Here is a 27217-nt window from a genome sequence, read left to right on the forward strand (position 1 = left end):
ACGTGGGTACATGGGTAGTGGGTACTGTATATCCATCCCGGGAGCACGGGACCCCCTAAGGGATGGTGGGTGCCAAGGTTCAGGCCTCGTCAGTTTGGCAGTGGTCCAAAAAACGTTAAACAACGATCAATCACATAACACAAAATCCTAACTCGCTTTCATCCACTCAATACGATATCAGTCCAACTTTGTTACATAGAAAACATCGTTTCTAAAATGTTCACGACGCGTTGCATCGCGGCACGCTGCGAGCTTGGAGATCGGATATTTTGTGCTATTCGTCGCACAAAGAATTATAAAGGGCTTTAGGCTTTAGGTTAACTTTTTTCCGACAAGGTTAACTTGTCGGAAAAACAAGTGTGTGTGTGTGTGTGTGTGTGTGTGTGCTTGGTGAGTCTCAGATTTTGTCAGAAGTAAGGGGGGGGAAGAGAGGTCTTCAAACAAAAGAAAAAAACACACACATTTGGTAACGAGTAACCACTGATTTGGACTAATGGGTGGTGAGTTTTGGGGTGGGGGGGGGGGGGGGGGGTGGACCATGGTGGGACCTCCTCCACCATGAGGACAACGTGTGGTGGTCCCTGGAAAGTCTCTGCATGTCTGGGAAGTCACTGCGGCCCCCGTTTCCACCGGGGGGTCGAACCGGTTCCACCTGATGAGCCTTTCCACTGAGAATGAACCGGGTACGTATTTAACAGGTTGGAAGATGCAGGTGCCATTTAAACAATGGCAAAGGCAAGCAAAAAAAATCACCATAAAAAAAAAAAAGAAAGAAAAGAAAAGGGAAACTGTTGTAACTGCCATTGAGCTGTCCCCCCGTTTAATGTGACACATTGACAGGTACAGAAACACACAAAGAGATAGCCCTAAATGGCCATTACAGGTGTGTAACTCTGAGCAAGCAACCAGGGCAGAACTTGGGACTCCTAATAAGCCATAGTGTCGCAGTAAATGAGTATTGTCGTATTGTGTAATATATTCTGAAGAAAACCCAGAGATTTGACATCCAGTAACCTCGCCTCACCAGGCTTTCTGGGAGAAAACCTGGTCTTCGTTTACAAGACAGGTTGTTTGATCCGGTCTAGACCGGATGGTATCCTACGTCATTCTGTAGTCAAAACGGACTACACTTTGGCAGGAAACACCAAACCGTAAACAGTTTCAACCCAGTTAGCGCATGCGCATGTTTCCTGCCAAAGTGTAGTCCTTTGTGACTACAGAATGACGTAGGATGCCATCCCTTCTAGACCGGATCAAAAGTCCGAAATTGGAAGCCAGCCCAGGCTAGCCATCCAGTAATTGGGTCTTATGATCAAGATAAGAACATTTATAAAGGTGTTTAAAAAAAGAAAATCATAAACCTTCCATGGACAAGACCAGTCTTTGCCACGGACACATTAAGTCCATATATGGACATATTGATGACCCCTAACCATTCAGCCACGCCTCCTCTCCCCAGTTACCACGGTTCTGCTTCAAACTGGCGGGAAACGGGGGGGTGGCGGTTCCCGGGAAAAAGCACCTCAAGGTTCCAAAGAATCTAGAAGGGAACCACAGTTCTTTAGGTGGAGAAGGGGCCTCAGTGTGTGTGTGTGTGTGTGTGTGTGTGTGTGTGTGTGTGTGTGTGTGTGTGTGTGTGTGTGGGTGGGTGGAGGGGGTTCTCAGGGTTAACTGGGTCCTCCACCTTCCTCCTCCTGCTTCATCCTCTTCCTCAGCTGCTCAGCGATGTCGGCCAGAGGGTTGGCGGTGGACGCCAGGCTCCTGGCCGCCTCGCCGAAACGGCTGCTCTCCGACTCTCTGGGAAGAAAAACATTAGATAGAGATACTCTAGTATCTATAGACCTATATGTTGTTTTTTGTGACCGTACACACACACGGACACACACGTCATGTGGTCTATGACGTCAAATATCTGTGGTGTCAGTCATCTCCATATGTGGTAAAATATGGCCACGTTTTGGCCACAGAAATCCTTCTCTTCTGGGGGTCCCTGGCACAAAACAGCCAGCCAAATATATACATAATTTGGGGGGTCCTTGGGACCTTCTTCATTATTTATTTATCAAGTTCCACCACGACAGTACAAAGGCAGGGCCCTTGGCCAATGAGGTGCAATTGGGTGTGGAGTGGTGTTAGCTGGAGTATTGGTCGAGCTTCACATGACAGTTAGCACGCTGCAGAATATAGACACGTTGGCAACCACACTTGCAAATGAGGTGCCAATGAGCCAACGGGTAGATCTTTATGCCCATACATGGTGTTACATTACATGCGAGCCCACACTGTTTCATAGGAACAGTATTTCTAGTTATACAAGGTATTTATTTGTAGAATGAGCCTCAGGTCTTAGGCACCAAGGTTGGGGCAAGAGGTAACTGGCAACACTGGCAGGAGAGCCAGTAAGGGCAATGCGCGTGACATTATCATCATACCTGTGAGTCTGTGACATCATCATCATACCAGGAAGTTATGCAGGTATGTCTACTGAGTGATAAAAACTACTTTCTGGCCTTGACAGCCCATACATCCTAACAAAAGAGTCCTGTCTGATTGCATTAAACAACATTAAACTCACTTTGCCACTCGATTTCGATTCACTTTATGCATGCACATACCCTCTTCTATAGTGTATTTATGGCTAAAGTGGGAGAAGAAAAGGGGAAACATAATTGGCTAATCTAAATAAATACAATAAAAAATGCATCAGATTTTACTATGGGATGAGTGTTTCAAAAGATCTGAGCTGGTCCAAATTAATTCTGAAATCTCTATTTCTTGTCGTGAAACAGAAAAAGGCCAAGTGAAGTGAAAATATGGGTTAGTACATATGAATGTGGTGTCTATATTCATAAAGATGCTTTGAAATTGAGGCTGCAGAAAAATGTGATCTAAAGAAGAAAAAATATATATAAATATATTTTTTCCATTTGTCTCCCACATTTAGTCATTATGCCAATTGATTCCTTCCCACACACACATCACCGGCTTCCCTTCCCTTCCCTGAACACGGGCTAATAGCGTTCATACAGTACATAGATGCTCAATAAAGCCATTTGGTGGATTTGTACAACCTCCGCGATGGTGGGCAGCTACTTTACCACTGCTCCACCCGTGATCTAAATAAGGTCGACCGTGACAATCAAATCCTTTCGGAGTCCATTTGTACGCTCCCAGAGTGGAATATTATATTAATATTTATGGTGTGTGTGACGTGGTGAGGATGAAGGAGTAATATCTTACATGAACTTGAATAAAGAGCTGAATATCTTACATGAACTTGAATAAAGAGGAGAATATCTTACACAAACTTGAATAAAGAGGAGAATATCTTACATGAACTTGAATAAAGAGCTGAATATCTTACATGAACTTGAATAAAGAGGAGAATATCTACATGAACTTGAATAAAGAGGAGAATATCTTACACAAACTTGAATAAAGAGGAGAATATCTTACATGAACTTGCGTTTCTGAGGCTGCTTCATCAGGCTGAAGTCTGTGGGCTCTGGCTTCTTCTTCACCGGCCTGGAGGAGATACAGAGAGAGAGTTATATATACCTGTACATGAACATATCGTTGTTGTTGGCTACTAGAAACCTCTTATCTCCATATTCTAACTGTTTGTGTGTTTTCATAAATTAACTCCCTGCCTGATCCTACCAATGAATGCCAAAGGACATTGAGGAACCCAAGTTAAAGGGTTCCATCACATTTGGAACCTTTTCCAGAACCGTGTTTTATCACCCTGTCAGAGCTGGTTCTGTGGACTTCACTTCACGTCTGCTATGCAATTACAACATCAGTGGTTCTCTTTCCAGGCCCTCCAGATGAGCAGTGGTTGCCACAGGGGCTCCCGCTAGGATCAGCAGCGATCGCGCCACGGTGAGACACAAACACACTTGTTCAGTGAGTAAACGCCACAAAGTATTTCACAAAGATGAACACAATCCATCTCTCGCCGCCCGCGTGCGCCGCGGACAACCGAGCACGCCCTCAGGGATTTCACGGGATCGCGCCCTCTCACCTCGCCGCCCCCCAAAACTTCTCTGCGCGGCCAAAATAGCTGCTCGCCTCTCATTGAAAATGAATTAGTAGGAGGCGGTGACCGTGTATCATCTGGAACCCCCTTAACTCTGTCAGAGTGCAACATGTACACTCTCAGCATCATTTACACATAGAATGAGTTTCATTGTCCCACCACTCGAATGTGCGGTGTGGTCTAGCTGCCTTTATTATAACTTCTAAATGCCTCTACTTGTGAGTGTGTGTGTGTGTGTGTGTGTGTGTGTGTGTGTGTGTGTGTGTGTGTGTGTGTGTGTGTGTGTTTGTGTCTCTGTGGGTGTCTGACAAATTAAGAACCATTGTACACCAGACGCAGAACGCCAGTTGAACCCAGAATTTTGTGCAAACAATTCTAGAGTTCAGTCTAGGACGAGTGGATTGTTGTCCTGGGGTTTTAGATTTTAGCAATTATGCAGTTGCCAACGCACCATTTTTTTCTTCAGAAAACTGTTTGGATTTAAGAACAGTGGATTTCAAAGTGGGGTCTGGGGACAATTTTTGAAAATGTTTCGAAACTTTCTCAACATGGAAGCGATTGTTGAAAATGATGAAAAAAGAATTGCCATTCATTAACTCAAATAACTGAAATCAGGCCATTACGTAATAACTGTGAGAGTTCTATATGGGTCCTCACCTATGCTTCACTGTGGGACAGAGACATTTCTGTGGACGGTTTGAAAATGAGCAGCGCACACATCCAGCACGTTAGCTTTACACGAAGAGAAAAGCTGCCGTTTCCATTATAGCATTCCATTAACCCATTTAGAACGGGTACGTGTTATTGCGTTTCATTTTATACTTTAGCTATTAAAAAATAGCAGATATACAAGCTCGCAGCGCGGCACCGAGTGCCGCGCTGCGAGCTTGTAGATCTGCAATTTTTGAAAAATCTTGAAAATTTGAGCAATTCTTTGAATATTTTGACATGATTCTCTATAAGTGTCTTCTGAATCCTTTGAAGGCTTTTTGAGAAAGACATGTTTCTATGTCGGCGGTGCTTAAACCTTTTCATGTGAAGGACCCCCAAAACGATATGTCCCCCCCCCCATCTAAAAATATGGTATCAGGGACAAATATTTGAGTTACAAATGTTCGCTTTAAAAAATATATATATACTGTATATATATTCAAAGATTTGCACAAATCTTCATGATTTTTCAAAAATAGCTATTTTTCAATAGTCAAAGCATTCAATAATTCTAGGCCTAAATGAGTTAAAAAATATATATACTGTGTATTATGTTAGCCTGGGGTCCCTATCGATGATGTCATTGTTAGGCAGATTTCTGAACTGCCCCCCCCCCCCCCCCCCCCCCCCCCCCTCCCCCGCCCCAGAGAAACACTCCCGCCTCATAACGAGCATGAAGACCAATTATAAGCTCAATTATAAGCTCCAATATGTCAGTTATACTGTACACTCACTGTACCATTACATTCAGAGGGCTTAAGTGGTTATACACTTACTGTCAGTAATATTCCCATTGTGTGCGTGTGTGCGTGTGCGGCTGTGCGCGCTGTGCGTGTGTGTTTGTGTGTGCGTGTACAGCCCAGGGACATCAAGGCGTCGTAGCCACGCTTCATTCCGCTGTGACAGTGTGTCCTGTGCTTCTAGCGGCTCTCATAAAGGATTCTACATTACTGCTCTGATGGAAACCAAGGATTCTACATTACTGCTCTGATGGAAACCAAGGATTCTACATTACTGCTCTGATGGAAACCAAGGATTCTACATTACTGCTCTGATGGAAACCAAGGCGTGAAGACGGTGAAAAGTTTGAAATAAAATCATAACATTATTAAATCCACAGCCTGTTTTGTCCATTCATTCAGGCTGATGATTTTCATCGCGCTGAAAAATCTAACCCGGTTCAAACATTTGGCATTTGATTGAATTGTGCCCAAATCTTTAATCGCAATTATTCTTTAACAAATTGGGGTCCGTGGCCTATCAAACTGAGGGTCCAAAAGAAAAAAACAACAACAAACAAACAAAATAAAACAGTTCTGGACCAGCTGAAAACATAACACTTCATATTTCATAAATGGTTTTCTGTTTTGTATGTGTCTATGGAGTTAACATTACTCTAATAGACCCCTAACATTACTCTAATAGACCTCCAGTCAAAAGGCCCAATTGAAATATACAGATGTAATGACACCACCATTTTCCCCATCCAACAACACTGTGAGTGTGGCTAACCCACCATGACAACCAGTTATACTTATTTAACTGGTGGGTGTGGCCACATAAAAAAAAAAAAAAAAAAAAAAAAAACGTTTTTGAAAAAAGTATTTATACACACCTGATGATTATGTAAAAACATCACGGCACAATGTCTTTAAGAAACGGGGCCAGACTTACAGTTTGTTGTTGTGGTTAAAAGAAACAGGGCCAGACTTACAGTTTGTTCTTGCGGTTTAAAAGAAACGGACCAGACTTACAGTTTGTTCTTGCGGTTCTTGCGTCTGGAGGTGGAGGCTGTGGGGGTGGAGGGGGACAGCAGCTGGGACAGCTCCGGCAGGGCCTCGGCCAGGGGCTTCATGTCCCCCACCACAGGCATGGTCCTCCTGCGAGCCTCCGCTACCTGCTCCTCCCTGGCCTGCTTGATGGAGCTGATCTCTGCAGGAGAGGACAGATGGACGGGCAGACAGACAGAGGGACAGGATACCAGTCAGGGAGGGCAGGGTTACCGGCAGCACCGCACCTGTGGAACGGCCTTCCATACCCTGGACAGGCCTGTATTTGTTTGTACTGTTGGCAATATCCTGTAAAAGGACAACTTTGTTTTTTTTACAAGTTATTCATATTTTAGAACAAAGAAAAAAATTGTTAAAATATTTTCATTTACTTCGTTCAATCTTTTTAGCATGTTTAGGGATTTTGATTTCAGCGGGTGTGATAAAAGGCTAAATATGTCTTTTTAGATACAATACGCCAGTTATTTCTTTATTACTATTTAGAGTAACACTACTAGTCCGCATATATATCTGACCATGAAAATGTGCGGCGCATCTCGGCAAAGGGCTTATTGTGTGTAAAAAGACATATTTAGCCACTTGTACGCATGCCCCCAACCACTGAAATCAACATAATTATAATCTCTAAAACGATAGAAAGCAGTAAATGAAAACATTTTAACACTCATCTTTTATTTCCCTTAATTACAATCTAAAATATGAACCCTTCTTGTAAAAAGAAAATATTTATTTTTACATTTGGTGATTAGTGTAGAACTCCAAAAAGGATGGATGGCATTATTTTCTGAAAGTATAATACAATTTTTTTTTTTAAATTATATAAATTGTACTGTAATTATAATTAATATTACAGTACATCACAGTCAAGCCTGAGACATACGTTTGTTGTGTCGCACACGGAAAATAGCTGATCTTATTTATTTATTTACTCTTTTCTTTTATAAATAATATATGGATTTTAATAAATACAAAACTCGTCTGTATCTATACATGTGTGTTCTGCTCCTGTGTATGGGGACGCTAGCGTTCCTATTCTGGGGCGAACAACATCTGGCAAAAATAGAGCAGGCGTACAACCTCTTGTAGATACACTATGTTATTTCCAGTGAAGATATTTTAGTGTAGAGGGAATATCTAATGTTCTACACTTGCTACAAATCGCTATAAAACCTGTACTTCCAGTCATTTTGGGGCAGAAGTTCAAAGATAACATTAAAGGCCCATTCCCACTGGGCCAGATAACAGATAAAAAAAATCTCTTTCTCCAGATATTTTTCCATTCAAAGTGGATGGTAGATACAGATAAAAAAATATCTACCACAGATATTTGCCACAGATACTTTCATCTGTGGCCCCCAAAATGACTTTTTTTTCTATTGATTAGTCACGCCATGGAGACTAGAGTTCAATAATATTTTTTGGTTTTTGTCACATTCCTAAGACAAAAATTTGATTCGAGTAAATTTACCCCCATTGATTCCGGATGGGGACCCGTTTCGAAACGGGTCACCATCCGGAATGAATGGGGGTAAATGTATTGTTATCACATTTTTGTCTTAGGAATGCGACAAAAAACAAAAAATATTATTGAACTCTAGTCTCCATGGCGTGACTAATCAATAGAAAAAAAGTCATTTTGGGGGTGAACTACTCCTTTAAACAAATGTTTAAATGTTTTATTTGTGTACCATTTTACACCGAGGTGCCAACTCTTCCTTAGTGCCCACTCTTTTGTATACTCAGTAAAAAATGTAAAAACATTTTTAACATGGAAACGATTATGACAATTATGCAAAAAATAACTATAATGATTGTGATCAGGTGATTATGTAATAATAATTATGACAGGTCTAGGTAGAACTCAACTTTTCACGTTTAACTCTCAAATACCTGGAACGTGCCCGAGTCGCGTTAGATTTGAACAACTTTAACCATTATTTTATGCTTTAACTTTAGAAAAATAGCAGATCTACAAGCTCGCAGCACGGCACCGACAAGCTCACAGCTTGTAGATCTGCTATTTTTGAAAAATCGTGAAAATGAGTGCAAGTCTTTGAATATCTTTGACCCGATCTTTTCACCCGACTTCTAAATCCTTCCTCTAAATCATGCTGTTCTCAAACCTTTTCATGTCAAGGACCCCCAAAATTACAGGTATTTGGCCGCGGACGCCCCCCCCCCAACCCCCATCTCAAAATATGTTGTTCCCGGGACCACCCAGAAGTAAATATTTAGTTACAAATGTTCGCTTTTAAGTAGATAATATTCAAAGACTTGCAAAAAAAAAAATCATGATTTTTCAAAAATAGCAGATCTACAAGCTCGCAGCGCAGCACTCGGTGCCGCGCTGTGAGCTTGTATATCTGCTATTTTTCAATAGTTAAAGCAGTCAATAATCCTAGGCCCTAAATGGGTTAATGACGGTGACCTTCTGGTTAGCAGACGACCTCTCTAACAACTAAGTTATGTCCACCAATCCCTTTAATCACATTTTAATTAAATGATTAGAACGTGATAAATCCAAAAAAGTGTTCCATGATTGAATGCTTTTGGAATTTAACAGAAAACTACAATTTAATTAAAATAACACAAATGTAAGTATTTTAATTATCCTTCCAACAATGGTGCCAATCAAAAAGAAAGAAAATGTAAATAATTGTTGATCAGGTCCCGATACTTTCTTATTTATTTTATTTAATTGTTGGTCAGGTCCCGATACTTTATTTATTTTATTTTGTTTTATTCATTTTTGCCTATAACGATAGAAAAAGGGAATAGAAAAGGGAATAATATTTGACATCTCTCTCTCTCTCTCTCTCTATATATATATATATATATATATATATATATAGTAATAATTGTGTAGTAATGACATATCCTTATTATTCATGCACCAGTAACGAGCTCGTTGTCCCACATCCACAGCCTCCTCCAGTCCACACCCATTCCTGGAATAATGTTTAATAATCATAATGATAACACCAACCATAAACAGATAAATAAGGAATAATGTTTAATAATCATAATGATAACACCAACCATAAACAGATAAATAAGCCCATCTTCTCCTGGTCCTCCTGCTAATAAAGCTCCAGCGCATGGAGGAGAAGGGGTAGGGTTTCAGACAGAGCCTGCACAGCGCGGACGGCAGGCCATTAGCGCCTAATTATACACGCACACACAGAGGATGCGTTTAGTGTTACCCAGGAATTGATTGGCTCAGCACAGAGATAGAGTTACTGATCACTATTATAGCAGGATGATGGTGGGGGGGGGGGGGGGACTTGTCAGTGTTGCCAGATTTTGTGAGAGTTTGTGGAGTCTGAAGAGGTGATTACGGCGGAAGATTGGAAGTGAGTCCATCCATCTTCAACCGCTTATCCGGAATCGGTTCGCGGGGGTAACAGTTCCAACTGAGACTTCCAGAGTTCCTTATCCTGAGCAACTTCCTCCACTCCCTCAGGGAGTGTACCGAGGCTTTGCCAAGCCAGTGTGGAGATATAGTCCTTCCTTCCATCTGGTCTTTGGTCTGCCACGGGGTCTCCTCCCTGGGACCGCATCGAGGACCTTCCTAGGAAGGCGCTCGGGAGGCATCCGTACTAGATGCCCCAACCACCTAAGCTGACTCCTTTCCAAGTGAAGGAGCAGCGGTTCTCTCTCTCGGGTGACTGAACTTCTCACCCTATCTCTAAGGGAGATACCAGCCACCCCTCTGAGAAAATCTTATTTCGGCCGCTTGTACCCGCGAGTGCCGCAACCTTATACTTTCGGTCATGACCCACACTTCATGACCATAGGTGAGAGTAGGAACGAAGATTGCTCGGAAGTGAGTCTCCAAATCTATACATAGGCCGTCGTGAGCTTAAACCTGTATACTGTTAAAAATAGTCAATCTGCAAGCTCACAACTCAAACAGATCTTGAAATAAAAACGGGGGCTCCCTGGCACACAACCTTTTCAGGTGGGGGTTATAACAAGACATGGCAACACTGGTGGGGGGGGGGGGGGGGGGTGTAACTGCTGAACTTTATTTCATGGCTACAGTCATCCTCTTTGGTGCAGGGCGTGTCCTGCGGCAAAAATATCCACAAGCTGGAAGAGTGTGAGCTTGTGGATGGCATATCGTCTGATAAAAACCTTTCCTTTTACTTATAAACATTGTCCATTTTCACTACCTTTGTGTGACACTCTTGCATAGGACAATAGTTTACAAAATAAAATAAAAACATTTCTGCCTGATAGCTAGGGCTGTCACAATTATTACATGATCGTTTAATCGCAATTATTTGACATAATTCGTCATAATCGCTTACTTTACTTTATTTTCAAACATTTGAAAAAGTACTGGAAATAGACGATCTACTATTTCCACTATGGGCTATTTACACTATCAATGTTCTTAAGTATAAAGTCGTCAAATATGTCACTCATGTCTTTGTATATTTAGGTTATGAGTCATATCTGCCATGTGCAACTTCAAAGCCTACAAGCCAAACAGAAATGTAATTGTGGAAAAGAAAAAAGTAAAATGTAATTAGTCATAATGGTGACAGCCCTACTGACAGCATGGACATCGTGGACAGTATAAAGGGTATAAACCATCATGGACAGGTTGGACACTCACTGTTGAGCCAGCGCTCTCTCCTCTCCTTCATCTTCTCCTTCTTTGACTTGACTTTCTTCTCTTCCACGCCTGAGGAGGAGAAGAGAACACACATTTAATGACAAGTTATTCATACGTTGGAAGGAACACAAGGATGAGAATTAGGGATGTATTTTCACTATAAGACAGAAACAGAAGCAGAGAGTGACCACCACTGAGGTTGAGAATGAGACGCACTTTCTATGAAAATGTGACAAATATAAAAACATAAGAGCAGAATACTTTAAGACATTTGAGCTGTTAATTCCAAACTTCAGTTCTAGATGACAATGACAAACAACACATTCTACTAGGAGAGGAACCTGCAGCACATTTAGCTGCACAATATGTGACTGCATGTCACAAACTGAGGGACACTTAAAGGGGAAGACCACCCATTTTCAATATTGAACTATGTAATTAATGCACCTTAGAGGAGTTGTGGAAATTAAAAAAAAGTTCCCCCTCTTCTGTGTTGCCTAGAACTGGAGGATATATTTTGGGATTTATATTGTAAAGTACAATGTGTGATGTCATCAAGTTGTAATTTGCAATACAAACCCCAAAATCAAACCTCCAGTTCTAGGCAACACAGAAGAGGGGGAACTTTTTTTTTAATTTCCACACAACTCCTCTAAGGTATATTAATGACATAGTTCAATACTGAAAATGGGTGGTCTTCCCCTTTAAGCAAACAATACACTCATGTGACTATCTTGACACACACAGTTAAATTCTGATGACAGTATATTGTATTTTATTTCTTATGTTCGATATTGTTTGTTTTCTTATTGTTTGTTTTGTTATTATTGCACTTGATGCTTTGGTATTATTGTAATTGTTACAGTCATGCCAATAAAGCTATTTTTGAATTGAATTGAATTGAGTGACAGAGAGACAGAGGGGTTGGGGTGTACTGCTGCACATACATGGTATCTGGGGGTCCAGTTATCCATGTTCCACTCCTGTGGGGAAAACATCCTGGGCAGAGACGGAAAAACTATCTTTTTTTCCTCCCCGACTTTTTCTTTTAATGTTATTTTATCAGCGCAGCCACCTTGAGCTGCCCTGTGTTCAGGACAACCTCAGGGACCCAGGGGTGTGTGTGTGTGTGTGTGTGTGTGTGTGTGTGTGTGTAGGTGTGTGCGTGTGTGTGTGTGCTAATATAATGGTGAGAAAGAGAGCTGACAAAAAGCGGTGGAAAAGAAAATTCTGATGGAGTGAAAACAGCCGTGAGAATGAAGTGAGAGAGACAGAGATGAAAGAAAGAAAAATAGAGAGATGTGGAAGAGGTGTGTGTGTGTGTGTGTGTGTGTGTGTGTGTGTGTGTGTGTGTGTGTGTGTGTGTGTGTGTGTGTGTGTGTGTGTGTGTGTGTGTGCCCTACGGATGGAACGATATAAAAATGTCATATCACGATTATTGTGACAAAAGAAATCGCAATTTACGATATTATCGTGGTAATCAAAATCCAATTATCCTGGTACGGAACATTTGCCAAAACATAGCCGATCTACAAGCTCACAACGCGTCGCGAGCTTGTAGATCGGCTATTTTTTTGCTAAGACATTTGATAGAGTGAAAAAAAGACTGTATTAAGTACGTATATTATAAGTACCGTTTACCTATTATAGAGGGTTTAAGTGGTACCAGATATGCAGCTCTGCAAATAAAAGGTGAATTGATCCCAGTGCATGACGGAGGACGTTATCACCATAAATTAAATCTCCACGATACGATTATCATGAGTGGTTTTTATCGCGATGAACGATAATATCACATATCGTCCCATCCCTATAGTGTGTGTGTGTGTGGTGGGTGCTCAGTGCTTCGCAAAGTGGAGTCCGGGGACCCCCAGGGGTCCTTGGGAGGGTTCCTGGGGGTCCCCAGGAGAAGTCTATTCATTTATATACGTTGGCTAGTCAAAAAAAAAAAAAATAGTAGATATACAAGCTCACAGTGAATCACGTTGTGCCGCGCTGTGAGCTTGTAGATCTGCTATTATGTGCAGCCATGGTTCCCATCCTGCAGGGTCAGCGAGCGCTGTGATTGGCCGGTGACGCCACAAGGTCATGAGGTCATAGGACAGACAGATGTTTCCCCGCGCAGACACACGCAGACACACACACACACACACACACACACACACACACACACACACACACACTTCCACCAGCTTAAAAAAACAATATACACACACCGGCATCTAATGAAAATACACCTCGAACACACCCACCCACCAGCTTCTAAAAAAACACACACACACCACACACACACCACACACCACGCACACGCACACACACACACACACACACACACCTCAATGACGTGTGTAAATCTTTTTTTAACCTTTTTTTCATCTCTTTCTGCATTTATTGATAGAATACGGTAGTCTGACAGGAAATGTGATGTGAGGTTGTGATGTTGTGAGCTTGTAGATCTGCTATTTTCACTAGTTGGGAGTGCCGGGGAGACATTACATTTCTATGAGCTTGTAGATCTGCCATTTTGAGAATTTTATTTATTTGGAAAATGTGTGCAAATCTTTGAATATATTTCAAATTGTATTTACATTTTTAAAACAAACATTTTGAACTCAGCTCTTTGCTTCTGGGGGTCCCTGGAACAAAATGACACAGATGCTTTCCCAGTTGTAATGGGCTAATATAAACGTATACGTGAAGGTATGAATTAAGTTATTTATGTATTTATTTACAACATTAATACTATTTTGTCTTGGTTACAAAACGTTTCCTTTTTTTTTGCTGTCATGTAATCCTGCACTCCATTTTATTTTTTCATGATTCCTTATTGATCTGACATGACCTTATTAGTCGTCTGTCCGTCACTCTGAAGGAACGCTGGGACGTGATCGATCTGTGGCGACACGCCGCGCGGATAGAGTTCAAAGGTCACTGCGATGCCGTCACAATAACTGTGACCGCTGTCATTTCATACCGTGGTCCAGGCACATGCACACAATATAGACATCAAAGGGGGCTTGAGCCCCTGCCCTTTTATCCGTCTGTAAAAAGTGCCCTCTCCAGACTATGAATGCAGTTTTTACTACATGGTGAAAGAAATGCAAATGCCCCTCTTTCCATGCCATACCTGAAGGCAGCATTCAAGAGAATTGCCTTGTCTAAACTCTCCTGAATTTGAATGCAGCATCTTATGTTGAAAGAATTGCAATCTAGAAATCCATGCCGGTACGCCACATTTTAGACAAATTGTCTCGTCTTTTATGCAAATACATAAACATTCCGGGGTCCTTGAAATGATTTATTTTTTCTCGCCACCAGCATCGACCGGTGGCGACATGCCGCGCAGATGGAGTTCAAAGGTCAAAGCCAGCACACAGGTCTATTTTACGCTGGGATGAAAAACAGTCTTTTAAGTCCATATTTAAAAAAAAATGTATATAGATATTTTTGATTTACCAGACTGTAAACCACAAACTAGATTTTAATCTGTTAAATTGTTTGTACGGACATACTGTTGTTCCACAAACTGTTGGACATTTTCTACAGTATATGAGTTAAGCAAAAATGGTTGTTGTAAATGTGCTATATACTGTATATAAAGTTTGATTTGATTAAATGAACACCACCCGATGATATATACTGTACCATTGTCCTACATGAGCCTGGTTTCCTGTACATCATAAGCAGGTGTGTTAGTTCTGCCTAATGTAATCAGTTAAATATCTTGCTGTGGAAAGGGGGGTCAGAGTAAGTACAGGTCCTTCAGTCAGAGTAAGTACAGGTCCTAAAGGAACAGTTTTAGGTCATGAGGATGTCATGTTATGGCTAAAGCTAGCACAGTGCTGTAGGCCTGCAGCACAGCGATTCTTTTTTATTATTTTTTTATGACTGTTGTGTTCTGTGTTTTCTGGCATCTTGACCAGGAACATGTTGTTGTAATGTTGTACCACTGGCACTTTGGCTGAAATAAATGTCAGAAAGATTGACTGACTTTATTTGGCTGCATTGATTTGAAGTATTATGATTCAACTTTTAATGTTTTATAATTGTTTATAATTGTTTTAAAATGTTTCAATATAAAAAAGCTGTAATTTTTGGGGGGAAAAAACGCAATAATCATGATTCGAATCGCAAATCGCAGGAAAACGCAATAATCGTGATATAATCGAATCGTCACCCTATGAATCGAAATCGAATCGAATCGGGAGGTAAGTGAATCGTCACAGGCCTAGCTGTGATCCCCAAAATAATCATGTTTTAACTGGGGACTCGGCACCCTGATGAGCACTAAGAGTTGAGGAATTTTGTATAACACGGTTCTATTGTGAAAATAGCAGATCTACATGCTCGTTGCGAGGCGTTGTGAGCATGTAGATCGTCTATTTTCTCAATTTCTGCCTCTAATATTTGACAAATGTTTAATTTGTCATTTCAGATGTATTAACAAAGTCAATAACCAAAGACAATGCATGGCTATTTTTTCCAGGACCTTCCAGGATCCTTGATCAATTCTAAAACTTTTCCAGTACTGGAAAAATATTTTTGTAATTTCAAAATATTTCCAGGAATTTCATGACCGTGGGAACCCTGATCGTCATAATGGTGACGGCCCTCGCTGGGACGGGCGTTATCTGTAGTGGAGGATCGGCCAGGCGGGCATGCATGCCGTAACGCAGCGCAGCGGGCAGAGAAGCCTCTGGGCTTGCATGGCAGCGGGTGTCTTTTATCTTTCATCTCTGCCACCGCAGCGCCACACAACAAATGTGTTAGAGCTGCTGTTTGAGCACAGAGAACAGGAGCTGATAGGCATCTGTAAAACCATGAGGATCACTGCTGACTGACTGACTGAGGAGGAAGAGGGAAACACGATCACCCAGGGGTGGGGTGGGTGGGATGGGTGGGGGTCAGTGGATCTATATGTTGGAGGATGGGGTGGATGGGAGTGGGTGGGGGTGGGTGGGTGGGGGTGGATGTGGGTGGATGGGAGTGTGGAGGCTTGCCTGTCTTTCGCACGTCGCTTCAAGTAGAATCGACCCTTTTGGCATTATTCGGACGAATATTTTCTGTGGCCGAATATTCGGTGCATCCCTGTCTGATCTAGATTGTTTTCACAGAGGCAAGAAGTGCCTCTGTGAGTGTGATGAATATTATTTTCTTCCCATTTTATTCATTTTCCTCTCTCTCGGCTCTCGCCCGTGTTTCATGTGTGCTTTGTGAGTGTTTTGGGTGTGCTGAAGGGACCACTGTTCCTCTGTGAGTGTGGTCATTTCTTTCCATTTCATAAATTTCCTTCTCTCTAGTTTGGAAGAATTCTGAACGGGGAGGCAAGGGTGGAGCAGAGGTCGTTCTACTTGAACCGACGCGTGTTGAGAGGCGGGTGGGGGTGTGGGGAGGTGGGTGGAGGTGGGTGGGGGGGGGGCACTCCCACCGGGAGCATCGTCTTCCCAGCGTTGTGGTGAAATGGAGAGCCGTGATTACAGGACGGACCCCCACCCCTCACCCACCCCTCACCCACCGGACCCCCACCCCTCACCCACTGGACCCCCACCCCGACTATAGCATCCTGTAAGGCTGTTTGAGCCTCTCTGCTTTCACTTGTCTTATCTTTTGGGGGGGGGGGGGGGATTGGTAGTGTGCACTTCTGGAGGGGTGAGATAGTTTGGAGGAGAGAGACACAGAGACAGGGGTCCCTGGACCACACTTTAGAACCATTGCTACTAAGATACTTTTCAGGTGAAGCTCGTTGGCGCTCGTTAATGAATTTTCCTTTTGGTCCTAAAAAACGTAGCTTATCAATGAATCGATTAATCGCTAAGGTGAATAAATCGATAATTTGCATCCCTAGTGCGTGCAAATACATACCACTGCTGTCATCATTCCATTCGGGGGAATTATTATTATTATTATTATATTTTTGTGTTGTCAATGCGACGCAATAACACTTCAAAGCAAAAAGAAAAACCCTTCAAAGCTCTGAGTTATTTCTTTCCTGCGATACAAGAATCTGAGCATGACAGGATTGAATCACAGGAAAACGGTGAGCAAGTCTTTGAATATTTCAAATCCTTCTAAGGTTTTTTGAAAAACATATGTTTCTATGTCAGTGGTGCTCACACTTTTGTCATGTGAAGGACCCCCAAAATGATATGTATTTGGCCACAGACCCCCCATCTCAAAATATTTAGTTCCAGGGACCCCCCAGAAGCAAAATTTGAGTTACAAATGTTCGCTTAAAAAAATACATGTATTCAGAAATTTGCACACATTTCCAAAAAAAAGCAGATCTACAAGCACTCAGTGCCGCGCTGTGAGCTTGTAGATCTGCTATTTTTCAATAGCTAAAGTATAATACAATAAAGGCCCCTCCACCTTGGGCCCTGGTAACTCATTCCCACTTTTCCCCCCCTTGTGACACCCCAGACGGTGAGGGTTGGAGTGGAGCGGAGAGATGAGAACCAAGGCTCACACCAGAGCAGGGCAGCAGCCATCGCTTATTTTCTTTGCCGATTATTCTACAGATTGGTATTATTTTCATATTTGTTTCATTAATCGAATAATCAAGAGATGACATTTTTTTACATCAACAAATGGACTTGGAAAATGTCAGATCTTTTTATAAACTACTGAACTGATTAGTCTGATTAAGAACATAAGTCCTACATGATCATTCACTGTGTCGTGATGCCATGTGCTGACAGCAAGCAGATCTGCAATACTTTTTCTATTGTATATAAAATAAAAAAATAAAATAAAACATTTGTATACAAATAGTACATGTAGGGCTGTCACAATTATTACATAATCGTCTAATTACAATTATTTGACATAATCGCGATTATTTTTCATAAAAAGTTTCCATGTTGAAAATGTGTCATATATATTTTTTTAATAAAACATAGTAGAAATAGCAGATCTACAAGCTCAGTGAGCTTGTAGATCTGCTATTTCCACTATCAATGTTCTTTTTTTAAGTATAAAGTTGTCAAATATGTAAGTAATTTATTTTTTATATTTAGGTTATGTGTCATATCTACCATGTGCAACTTCAAAACCTACAAGCCAAACAGGAATGTAATTGTCAACGACAGAAACACAATTAAATCGTTAATCGCAATTATTTGAGTGACAATTAATCGGCATGTAAAATGTCATAATCGTGACAGCCCTAAGTACATACTTAAATTGAGTATGTTTGTACTGATTGCAATCTATTAGTAGGATTAACTGACACAGCCTTACTGTACATCAGAGGATGTATTTTACCGTGAACTCTTACATCTCTGTTTGCATTCTGACCCTGTAGACATTCAGGCCTATTCTCTCAGAAGAGATTTGGTGCGGAGAGAATAGAGGAGGGGTCCAAGCAAAGACTCCTGGGGGACCCCCATCAAATCGAATGTGAGAGCAGAGTTGCAGGGTCAGTGAAATAAAAGCCAGGCTGGCAGGCCGTCTGTGGGGAGGTGACCCCTGAGGTCAACGCTGACACGTGGGCCGGGGTCCCCAGGGTCTGGTAGTGAAAGAATACTTCATTAGACAAGAGTAGGCAGGGGCGTCACAAGGGGGAGGGGGGGAGTGGGACTGAGTTACTAGGGCCCAAGGAGGTGGAGGGGCCTTCATTATTTTATACTTTAGCTATTGAAAAATAGCAGATATACAAGCTCACAGCGCGGCACCGAGTGCAGTAGATCTGCTATTTTTGAAAAGTCGTGAAACTGTGTGCAAATCTTTGAATATATGTATTTCTTAAGCGAACGTTTGTAACTCAAATTTTGCTTCTGGTGGGTCCCAGGAACTAAATATTTTGAGATGGGGGTCCGTGGCCAAATACATATCATTTTGGGGGTCCTTCGCATGAAAAGGTTTGAGCACCACTGACATAGAAACATAGGTTTTTCAAAAAACCTCAGAAGGATTTGAAATACTTGCACACATTTTCAAGATTTTTCAAAAAATAGCAAATCTACAAGCTTGCAGCGCAGCACCGCAAGCTTGTATGTCTGCTATTTTTCAATAGTTAAAGCACAAAATAATGCATAATAATGTGTTCCCGGTCTAAATGGGTTAAACCCCCTCCTCCCCCTATGAAGAACATTCATGGGGGGCCCGCAGTGAATCCTAACCTTGTACCCAGGGCCCAGAATGTGGTGTGACACCCCTGCTTGTAGTAAATACTTCATTAGACTGCAGAACGGGGCTCTTTTGTCACAAGGCTGTGGGACAGATGTGTGTGACAACGGGCCGTCCCACTGTAGAATACCTAGAGCAGACCCCCCCCAAATGCACTGTAGAATACCTAGAGCAGACCCCCCCAAATGCACTGTAGAATACCTAGAGCAGACCCCCCCAAATGCACTGTAGAATACCTAGAGCAGACCCCCCCCAAATGAACTGGAGACCCCCACCCTGACAAGCACTCGGAATTGTAGGCATTACATTTAATGTGACTATAGGTTCCACAGATAAATATTGTGAAAATAGCAGATCTACATGCTCACAACGCCTCGCACTGCGAGGCGTTGTGAGCATGTAGATCTTCTATTTTCGAAGCAACCAGCGGTGAACAGGCTGCATCCACCCTGTACACACTTATACTGCCTGGTGGTTTGGTTAACGATGAGTGAGGAAAACAAATACATTAAGCTAATCATCTGGGGACCCCTGACCTAGACAGATGCTGCCCACTAAAGAGACAAGACGTTTACCCACCGCGTTTATGGGCAGAGAGGAACTAGGCCTGTCACAATGACTACATCATTATTTCACATAATCACAATCATGTTGTCACAATCGTCATAATCATTTCCACGTTGAAAAATGTATATTTTCAAACATTTTCAAAAATAGTGGTAGATCGGCTATTTCCACTATCAATGTTCTTTTTAAAGTATAAAGTTGTCAAATATGTCAGTAATTTCTTTGTATATCCAGGTTATGTGTCATATCTGCCATGTGCAACTTCAAAGCCTACAAGCCACAACACAAATGTAATTGTCAACGACCAAAAAACACAATTAAATCGCTAATCGCAATTATTTGAGTGACAATTAATCGTCATGTAAAATGTCATAATCGTGACAGCCCTAAGAGCAACACTCCTGCATTACTCAGATCAACATTGGCGGCAGAGCATGTGAGCGGAGCGGGCAGCGGAGCTGGATCCGAGCGGGCGCTCTTTAACGTAGCGAGGAGTGGATTTATAAAAAGCTAGAAGTGAACGGGGAGCGAGGGCCGCGGTATTACATCACTGTTTACGGGCGGTATGGCGGTAACTCCCCAAAAAAGTTGTTAAAAAAATAAAAATAAAATACATTACAAATATAAAACTATAATAATTGCGGTTATGAACTCCACACCGTTACACAACCACGATCTATGACAGTATTCTTGTGATTATTGTTGCACCCGGCCTTTCTTGCCAAAAACACACACAAATACTTTAGTACAATATAATCAAGTAACTTCATTAATGTCCACCACTCTGTGTGTGCGTGTCATTTCACTACTCCTTATAAACCCTTACAGCACAATACATACAGTGATGTGGAAATAGATCACATCTCAGCCACATACTGTACTTCCAGACGGACCATCTCTCTCTCTCACGCGATGCGTGCAAAGAGAGAGAGAGGGGGGGCACAGTCAATGCCCTGGGGAGGGGGAGGGGGGCAATCTTCACTCGCCCTCCTCTCCATCGCTCTCTCTCTCTCTCTCTCTCTCTCTCTCTCTCTCTCCCCCTCTCTCTCTGCATGGAATCAAAAGCTCAGAGGCGGAAGATGGACAAGTGTGTGTGTGTGTGTGTGTGTGTGCGTGTGCGTGTGCGTGTGCGTGTGTGTGTGTGTGTGTGTGTGTGTGTTCAAATCAGTATTAATCAGGATTATTTGCATGGCTCAATTTCGATGCATGAACTTTCTTTTTCTCCTTTTATAGTGAAAATAGTAGATTTACAAGCTCAGCTATTTCCCCACGCCACCGTTGTACAATGAAGTGTAATACAGTTAATCAGGGAAATCAATTTAGTTGATTATTAAAATCGTTGATATAAGAAATAATAAAAGGGACCGTCACCCTTCAAGGCAGTCTGCCAGACATGGCAGCCCAACACGGTAGAGTCACCTTGAGTGGCAGTTGGGGCAAAAGCAACAACATCTATTATTCTGTCCCTGTCGGGGTACAGCTCCAAACGCCGGCTCAAGTGAACTTCGCAACGCACCGCCTCTCGACTCGCTCATGGCTCAAGTTAGCTTGAGACGGCGTGTCTAAAACTATACTTTATCGGCAAAATACAGTATGTCCATCTGCTATTTAAGAGAACCACTGTTCTAGATGTTCTGAAAATGTATCTTGCTTTAAAGCTAAAATCCAAAATCACACAGATGCCTTCCTTGTTTAAATTGGTTACTATTCTATTGTTTAGTCAAATAAAACCTAAATAATAAAACCTATTATTTAGGAGGATAATAAAACGTAAAAAGGAGTGTGGCACTCGGTGCCGCCGCGCTGTGAGCTTGTATATCTGCTATTTTTCAATAGCATTAAATAATTCTAGGTCAAAATGGGTTAAGCGTCCCACAAAGCTTGTCCAGTGTGACCCTGGACAGACAAACTGAGACGAATAACAGTCTAAGTCCATATTTCAAGTTTTTTGATTATATATAATATATATTTTTGATTTACCAGACTGTAAACCACAAACTAGTCATTTAATCTGTTAAATTGTTGATGCAATCACCCGTCATTCATTTTGTTCAATTGTCTGTTTTAATGTTATCTGCTCCCTTTGTCTGCTGAATATTGCTTGTACAGACTTAAGCTGGTTGCACACTGCTGCGTTTTTCGTTGCGAAATGCGTTTTTCAGGGCAAGGAGAGAGAGAGAGATAGAGAGAGCAAGGGACCGAGTGGTGCGCGAAACATGCGGCAGTGTGCAAACGTGACTGACATAACGTGAGGTTGATTTTTTTATTTGCGTGCTCCGAAATTCCCTCCGATATTCGGCCCGAAAAACGCAGCAGTGTGCAACCACCGTTAGACTGTTGTTCCACAAACTGTTGGAGATATACATACTGTTTTTCCACTTTCCATAAGTATTATGTCTTATAATTCCTAGTAGTTATGTAGAAAAAAATCGAATTCAACAAAATGAGGGGTGCGTGCATTAAGAATGTAACAGATTTAAAACTTCTAGTTTGTGGTTTACAGTCTGGTAAATAAAAAAATATATATCTATATTCAAAATGTTAAAATATGGACTAGACTGTTTTTCGTCTCAGGTACTCAATTGACCAATGACAGTCAGGACAGGCACGGGACAAACACACAAAGCCAGATGTAGGAACGGTTAGCACCGCTCAAGAAGTAAATATTTCTCACTGAGATGTAGTGGACTAAAAATATACAACATTGGAAATACTCCAGTTCTTTCCTGTTAGAAACACACACACACACACACACACACACACACACACACACACACACACACACACACACACACACACACACACACACACACACACACACACACACACACACACACACACACACACACACACACACACACACACACACACACTACATGGACTTAGTTACTTTACAGCCCTGCTTGTTTGTGTTACACTGTCTGAACCTTGGTACCTTTATGCACAGGTCAAACACACCATCTAGTGGTGAGAAAGGGTAATTCTGGTAAAGATTGAATATACTTTATTCAAGCAGGGTGGGACTAGGGATTCACACCTTGTGATGGCATACTAGTAGAAATAATTCCTCCCCATATTTGGTGCCAAATCTGGAGGGGATGATATCAGTGTGGTTACCTCTGAATCAGAATCAGAGTCAATCTTTATTGTCCCATCACATTACAAGTGTGTGCCATTCTTAGTTGTGTTAAAAGATAAAGAGTTCTCATAGAGGTGGTGTTGTGAAATAGTTTGACAGGTAAGTGCATGGGCACTGGTCCCTTGAGTATGTTGAAAACCAAGCCCAATGCAAGTCACTTTACTAACTAGCTTCATATTCTTACGAAAACTTTAGCCATAAACAACCCGTCTACTTGTAGATCGGCAATTTCCAGGAAAGAAGTTTGGTGTAAAGGGGAAAAAGAGCAGACCAAGTACAGAGCGAAAGGTCAAGTTAGCTAAGTATTGATGGTTTATGTGGTTAAATGTCTGAAGATACAAGTTAACATGAATCCAACACAACAGTGATGACAGCGCTGTCAAACAAGTCTATGAAGCCATCTATGAAAAGGTTTTTCAAACACCACCACAATTGTATACAATATGTACTAGTGGTGGGGGTCCCTGCTTCATCTCTCTCTCAGCTATAAGGGGTCCTTGGCCTGAAACTCCCTGGATTAGGGTGTTGAGATCAAAACCACCAGAAAGAGCTACAAGCCACTGACTGGCCAACACCTGCTGTCAGCCAGCCAGCAACATTAGCCTGAATTAGGGATGGGACGATACGCGATACTATCGTTTATCGTGATAAAAAACACTCACGATAATCGTATCGTGGACTGGAGATTTAATTTATCGTGATATCGTCCTCCCTCATGCACTGGGATCAATTCACCTTTTATTTGCCGAAAAGGTACTTATAATATACAGTAGGTACTTGATACAGTCTTTTTTTCCAGTCTCCATCATGTGAATCGCAATATACTTTTATTCAGATTCCATGTAAAAAGTTGGGTATGAATTTCTGATCGGACTGAATTCATTCTGAATGAATAAGTGTGGGCTTCGGAGCTGGCCGGGTGTATGGAGAAGCGGAACGATTGGAGACTCCGATGGAAGCTCGTCTGAGGACGACCGAGAGATGTAACTGTTGTTACTTTGACTTACATTTATGTTAGATATGTAAATTCCTTCTCCCTAAGATACAGTCTGTCATGAGAGAATATCTGTTCTATAGCCATTATATAGGACAGATCAAACATAACTTTTATACTTGGCGTTTAACCACACCACTGGTGGGGGGAACGGGTGCATCTCTCCACTCTGACATGTCTCCATTCCGACACTAACCCTATCTCTAACCCTAACCCTGAACCTAACCCCTATGGGAGTGTCGCCACTCCGACAATAAGAAGTCAATTTCGGAGTGGCGACATGTCGGAATGGAGAGAGCCTCCCGGGGGGAACACTAACAAAATCACATTATTGTGAGCTTGTAGATCGTCAATTTCTGGCGACCTGGTTGCGAAACGTCAGGTCGCAAGTTACTATGAAAAGCTCCACCCGCTGTCTGTCCATCTGTCCGTCTATCTGTCACATCATGTCACACTTTTGCAAAACACATTTTTGGACACTGCTCCAACAGATTTTGCCCTAAAATCACACAAAGCGGTACACAGTATCTCTAAAGTCATGTCATCAACATGGATCTGTCCCATTTCCCATATTCCCTCCTGATTGGCTACCATTGCCTTCTAAAGTTTGTGTATGAGACCTGACGGTCGCTTATCTCCCGATTTAGGGAGTCTTACTGGTGTACTACTGTAGGCTGAGAAATAATGCACCAAGTACAGCGCAACTCAGGTCCGGTTTACTAAGTATAAGTGGTTAAATAAGTATGATCAAAGCATCCTGTACCACCCCATGACTGGTGTCACCACGGCACCCTAGGGTGCCACGGAGATAGATAGATACCTTTATTATCCCACCTTGAGAAAGCCTGTGTGTTCTATGTTACCTTTGACAGCAGGCAGTGGTGTGACGACGTCTGCTGGTTCTTCTATGGTCAGCGTCTGGACCAGAGCCTCACGGCTGATCTTTGTTCCAGAGAAGATCCCAGATGGGAAGGAGCTCAGCGTCTGTGGGTTCAAGAGAAGGATGAACAACACATTATAAATGTACCCATACAGTACCTTGTTTCCTTACATGACACCCATCCCATTCCGATACTCATAACTTACATATCGGTCGATACAGAGTAATCGTCTGATTGCGACCGTCAGGTCGCGCTTACTATCAAAACCGCCACCAGCTGTCCGTCAGTCAGTTCTGTCTGTCACACGTCACACTTTTGCCCTGCTCATATCTGCGCCACCGTTGCCCCGATTCAAGCCAAATTTTGCATACACACTCCTTGCCTACCAAACCACAATCAATTCTCACATGACCCTCTTCTAGCACCACCATGAGGCCGATTCTTGCAAAACACATTTTTGGACACTGCTCCTAAAACTTTTGCCCTAGAATAACGCAAATCAGTACACAGTATGTCTAGACTCATCTCATCAACATGGATCTGTCCCATTTAGCGCCACCTTCAGGCCGATTTTTTAAACCACATTTTTGTTTATTTGTTTATTGTTAATGTGCACTGTGCAGCTGCAATATTAGTACAATTATAAATAATAATACACTAAGAGTACCGTATTATATTAGTGCAACATCAACTGTCAAAAAGTCAAAATATGACTGTAAATAAAATATCATCAAGTGATAAATGACATCAACGATAGTGATGCCAGCATCTTAGGCAGTATGCTATCCACAGCTTTTTTCAGCACACATTTTCAAAAATAGAGGTACAAGCTTGCAGCTGTGAGCTTGAAGATCTACAGTAGGTGCTTGACACTAAACTGTCCGCTGCTTTAGAAGAAAGATGACAGCATTAAAGTATGTTTCATATTATACTGTCTGAATTATGATCATACTGTACAGTGGTTCTCATCCTTTTCAGGCTGTGACCCCCAAAATAATGACATTTTAACTGTGGACCCCCCCCACTCTGATGAGCACTAAGAGTTGAGGCATTACATTTTGTATACAGTAACACATTTCTATTGTGAAAATAGCAGATCTATATGCTCACAACAGCGTTGTGAGCATGTAGATCTGCTATTTTCAACCAGTGGTCCTTGAGGGGACCACTGGTTGATCACTGGTGGACCACAGGTGGTCCCCAGCTAAATGATAGAGTTGGTAACCAAATGAACCCTTATAGATCTTTAACTCTGTTTGGTTTCATTTTATGCTCTCGAGAGTTAAATTATTGTTAAACAATTAAAATTACTTAAGTTACAAGAACTCTACACAATTAGAGAATGAAGAAGGGTTGTTATTTCGATTGACCTGTTATCTCTCCTATGGCAACAACATCAATACAGCATGGAATTGTGGACAGAATCTCATCCAACTACAACTAAATAGTTATGGGTCCGATAAGCTACATCTCATCAAATGGTGGTCCGTGGCTCACATGAACAATAAATAAAAATTGACCTTTGATATGAAAAGGGTTGAAAACCACTGGAGTTAGTAGACACAGGTTCATTCTCCTTGATGGCCTCATGTCCTGGGGAGTCCCTCCCTAGGACTGGGGGTCCCCAGCCCCCAGCAGCAGCAAGGGGTCAACTGGACATGCATTAGGGCTACGGACCCCCATTTAATGACATTTATATCTCCGAGACCCCAATTTAGATTGTAAAGTCAATGTTAATTTAACTCAGAGAGTGTACAGGTACTAACTGGTCCTTTTGGTTCTCAGAGTTACAGACCTGTAAGGGTCCATTTGGTTCATAACTATCATTTAGCTGGGGACCCCCTGGGGGAAAAAAAACTCCCTCAAGGACCCCTGGCAGGGAGAACCAATGGATCAGCAGTAGACCACTGACTGTACCTGTTTGTTCTCCTTGATGGCTTCATGGTGGCTGTCCTGGGTGGTGGGGGTCCCTGGGACCCCCCAGACTCCAGCAGGGGGTCCCCAGCCCCCAGCAGCAGGGGGTCCGCCGCCCCCAGCAGCAGCAGGGGGTCCCTGTGTCTCCCAGGCAGCTGGTTTCAGATTCACTGTGAGCTTAACAGCGTCCTGGTGCCTCTTCTGTCGCACGTGCTTTATCTTCCCCACCATGTTTATTATTATTATGATAGATGTGTTATTAATATTATTATTAAGTGTTTAGGTGTTGTGTGTATGTGTGTATGAGCAGTGTGTGTGTGTGTGTGTTTATGTGCAGTGTACGCGGCCATCCGTGCACATCGTGTTGACAACAAGCACAGCAGCAGCACCGCTGGTGTTCGCCCTTAACCGGTCCGTGGGAAACGCAGCGT

General features: G+C 42.2%; 1 protein-coding gene across 1 annotated transcript; it reads right to left on the minus strand.

Moving 5' to 3' along the window:
- slx9 (SLX9 ribosome biogenesis factor) lies at positions 1-27146 on the minus strand. Its single transcript, XM_080720908.1, has 6 exons — positions 26790-27146; positions 24855-24975; positions 11165-11233; positions 6505-6682; positions 3457-3525; positions 1-1797 (listed from the first exon to the last, which is right to left on the minus strand). The coding sequence occupies exons 1-6, from the start codon at positions 27015-27017 to the stop codon at positions 1668-1670; spliced, it is 795 nt and encodes a 264-aa protein (XP_080577034.1). The 5' UTR covers positions 27018-27146; the 3' UTR covers positions 1-1667.
- Between the last annotated feature and the right edge of the window lie 71 nt (positions 27147-27217).

This window comes from Nannobrachium achirus (assembly GCF_963921795.1).
Source record: "Nannobrachium achirus genome assembly, chromosome: 24".
NCBI lineage: Eukaryota > Metazoa > Chordata > Actinopteri > Myctophiformes > Myctophidae > Nannobrachium > Nannobrachium achirus.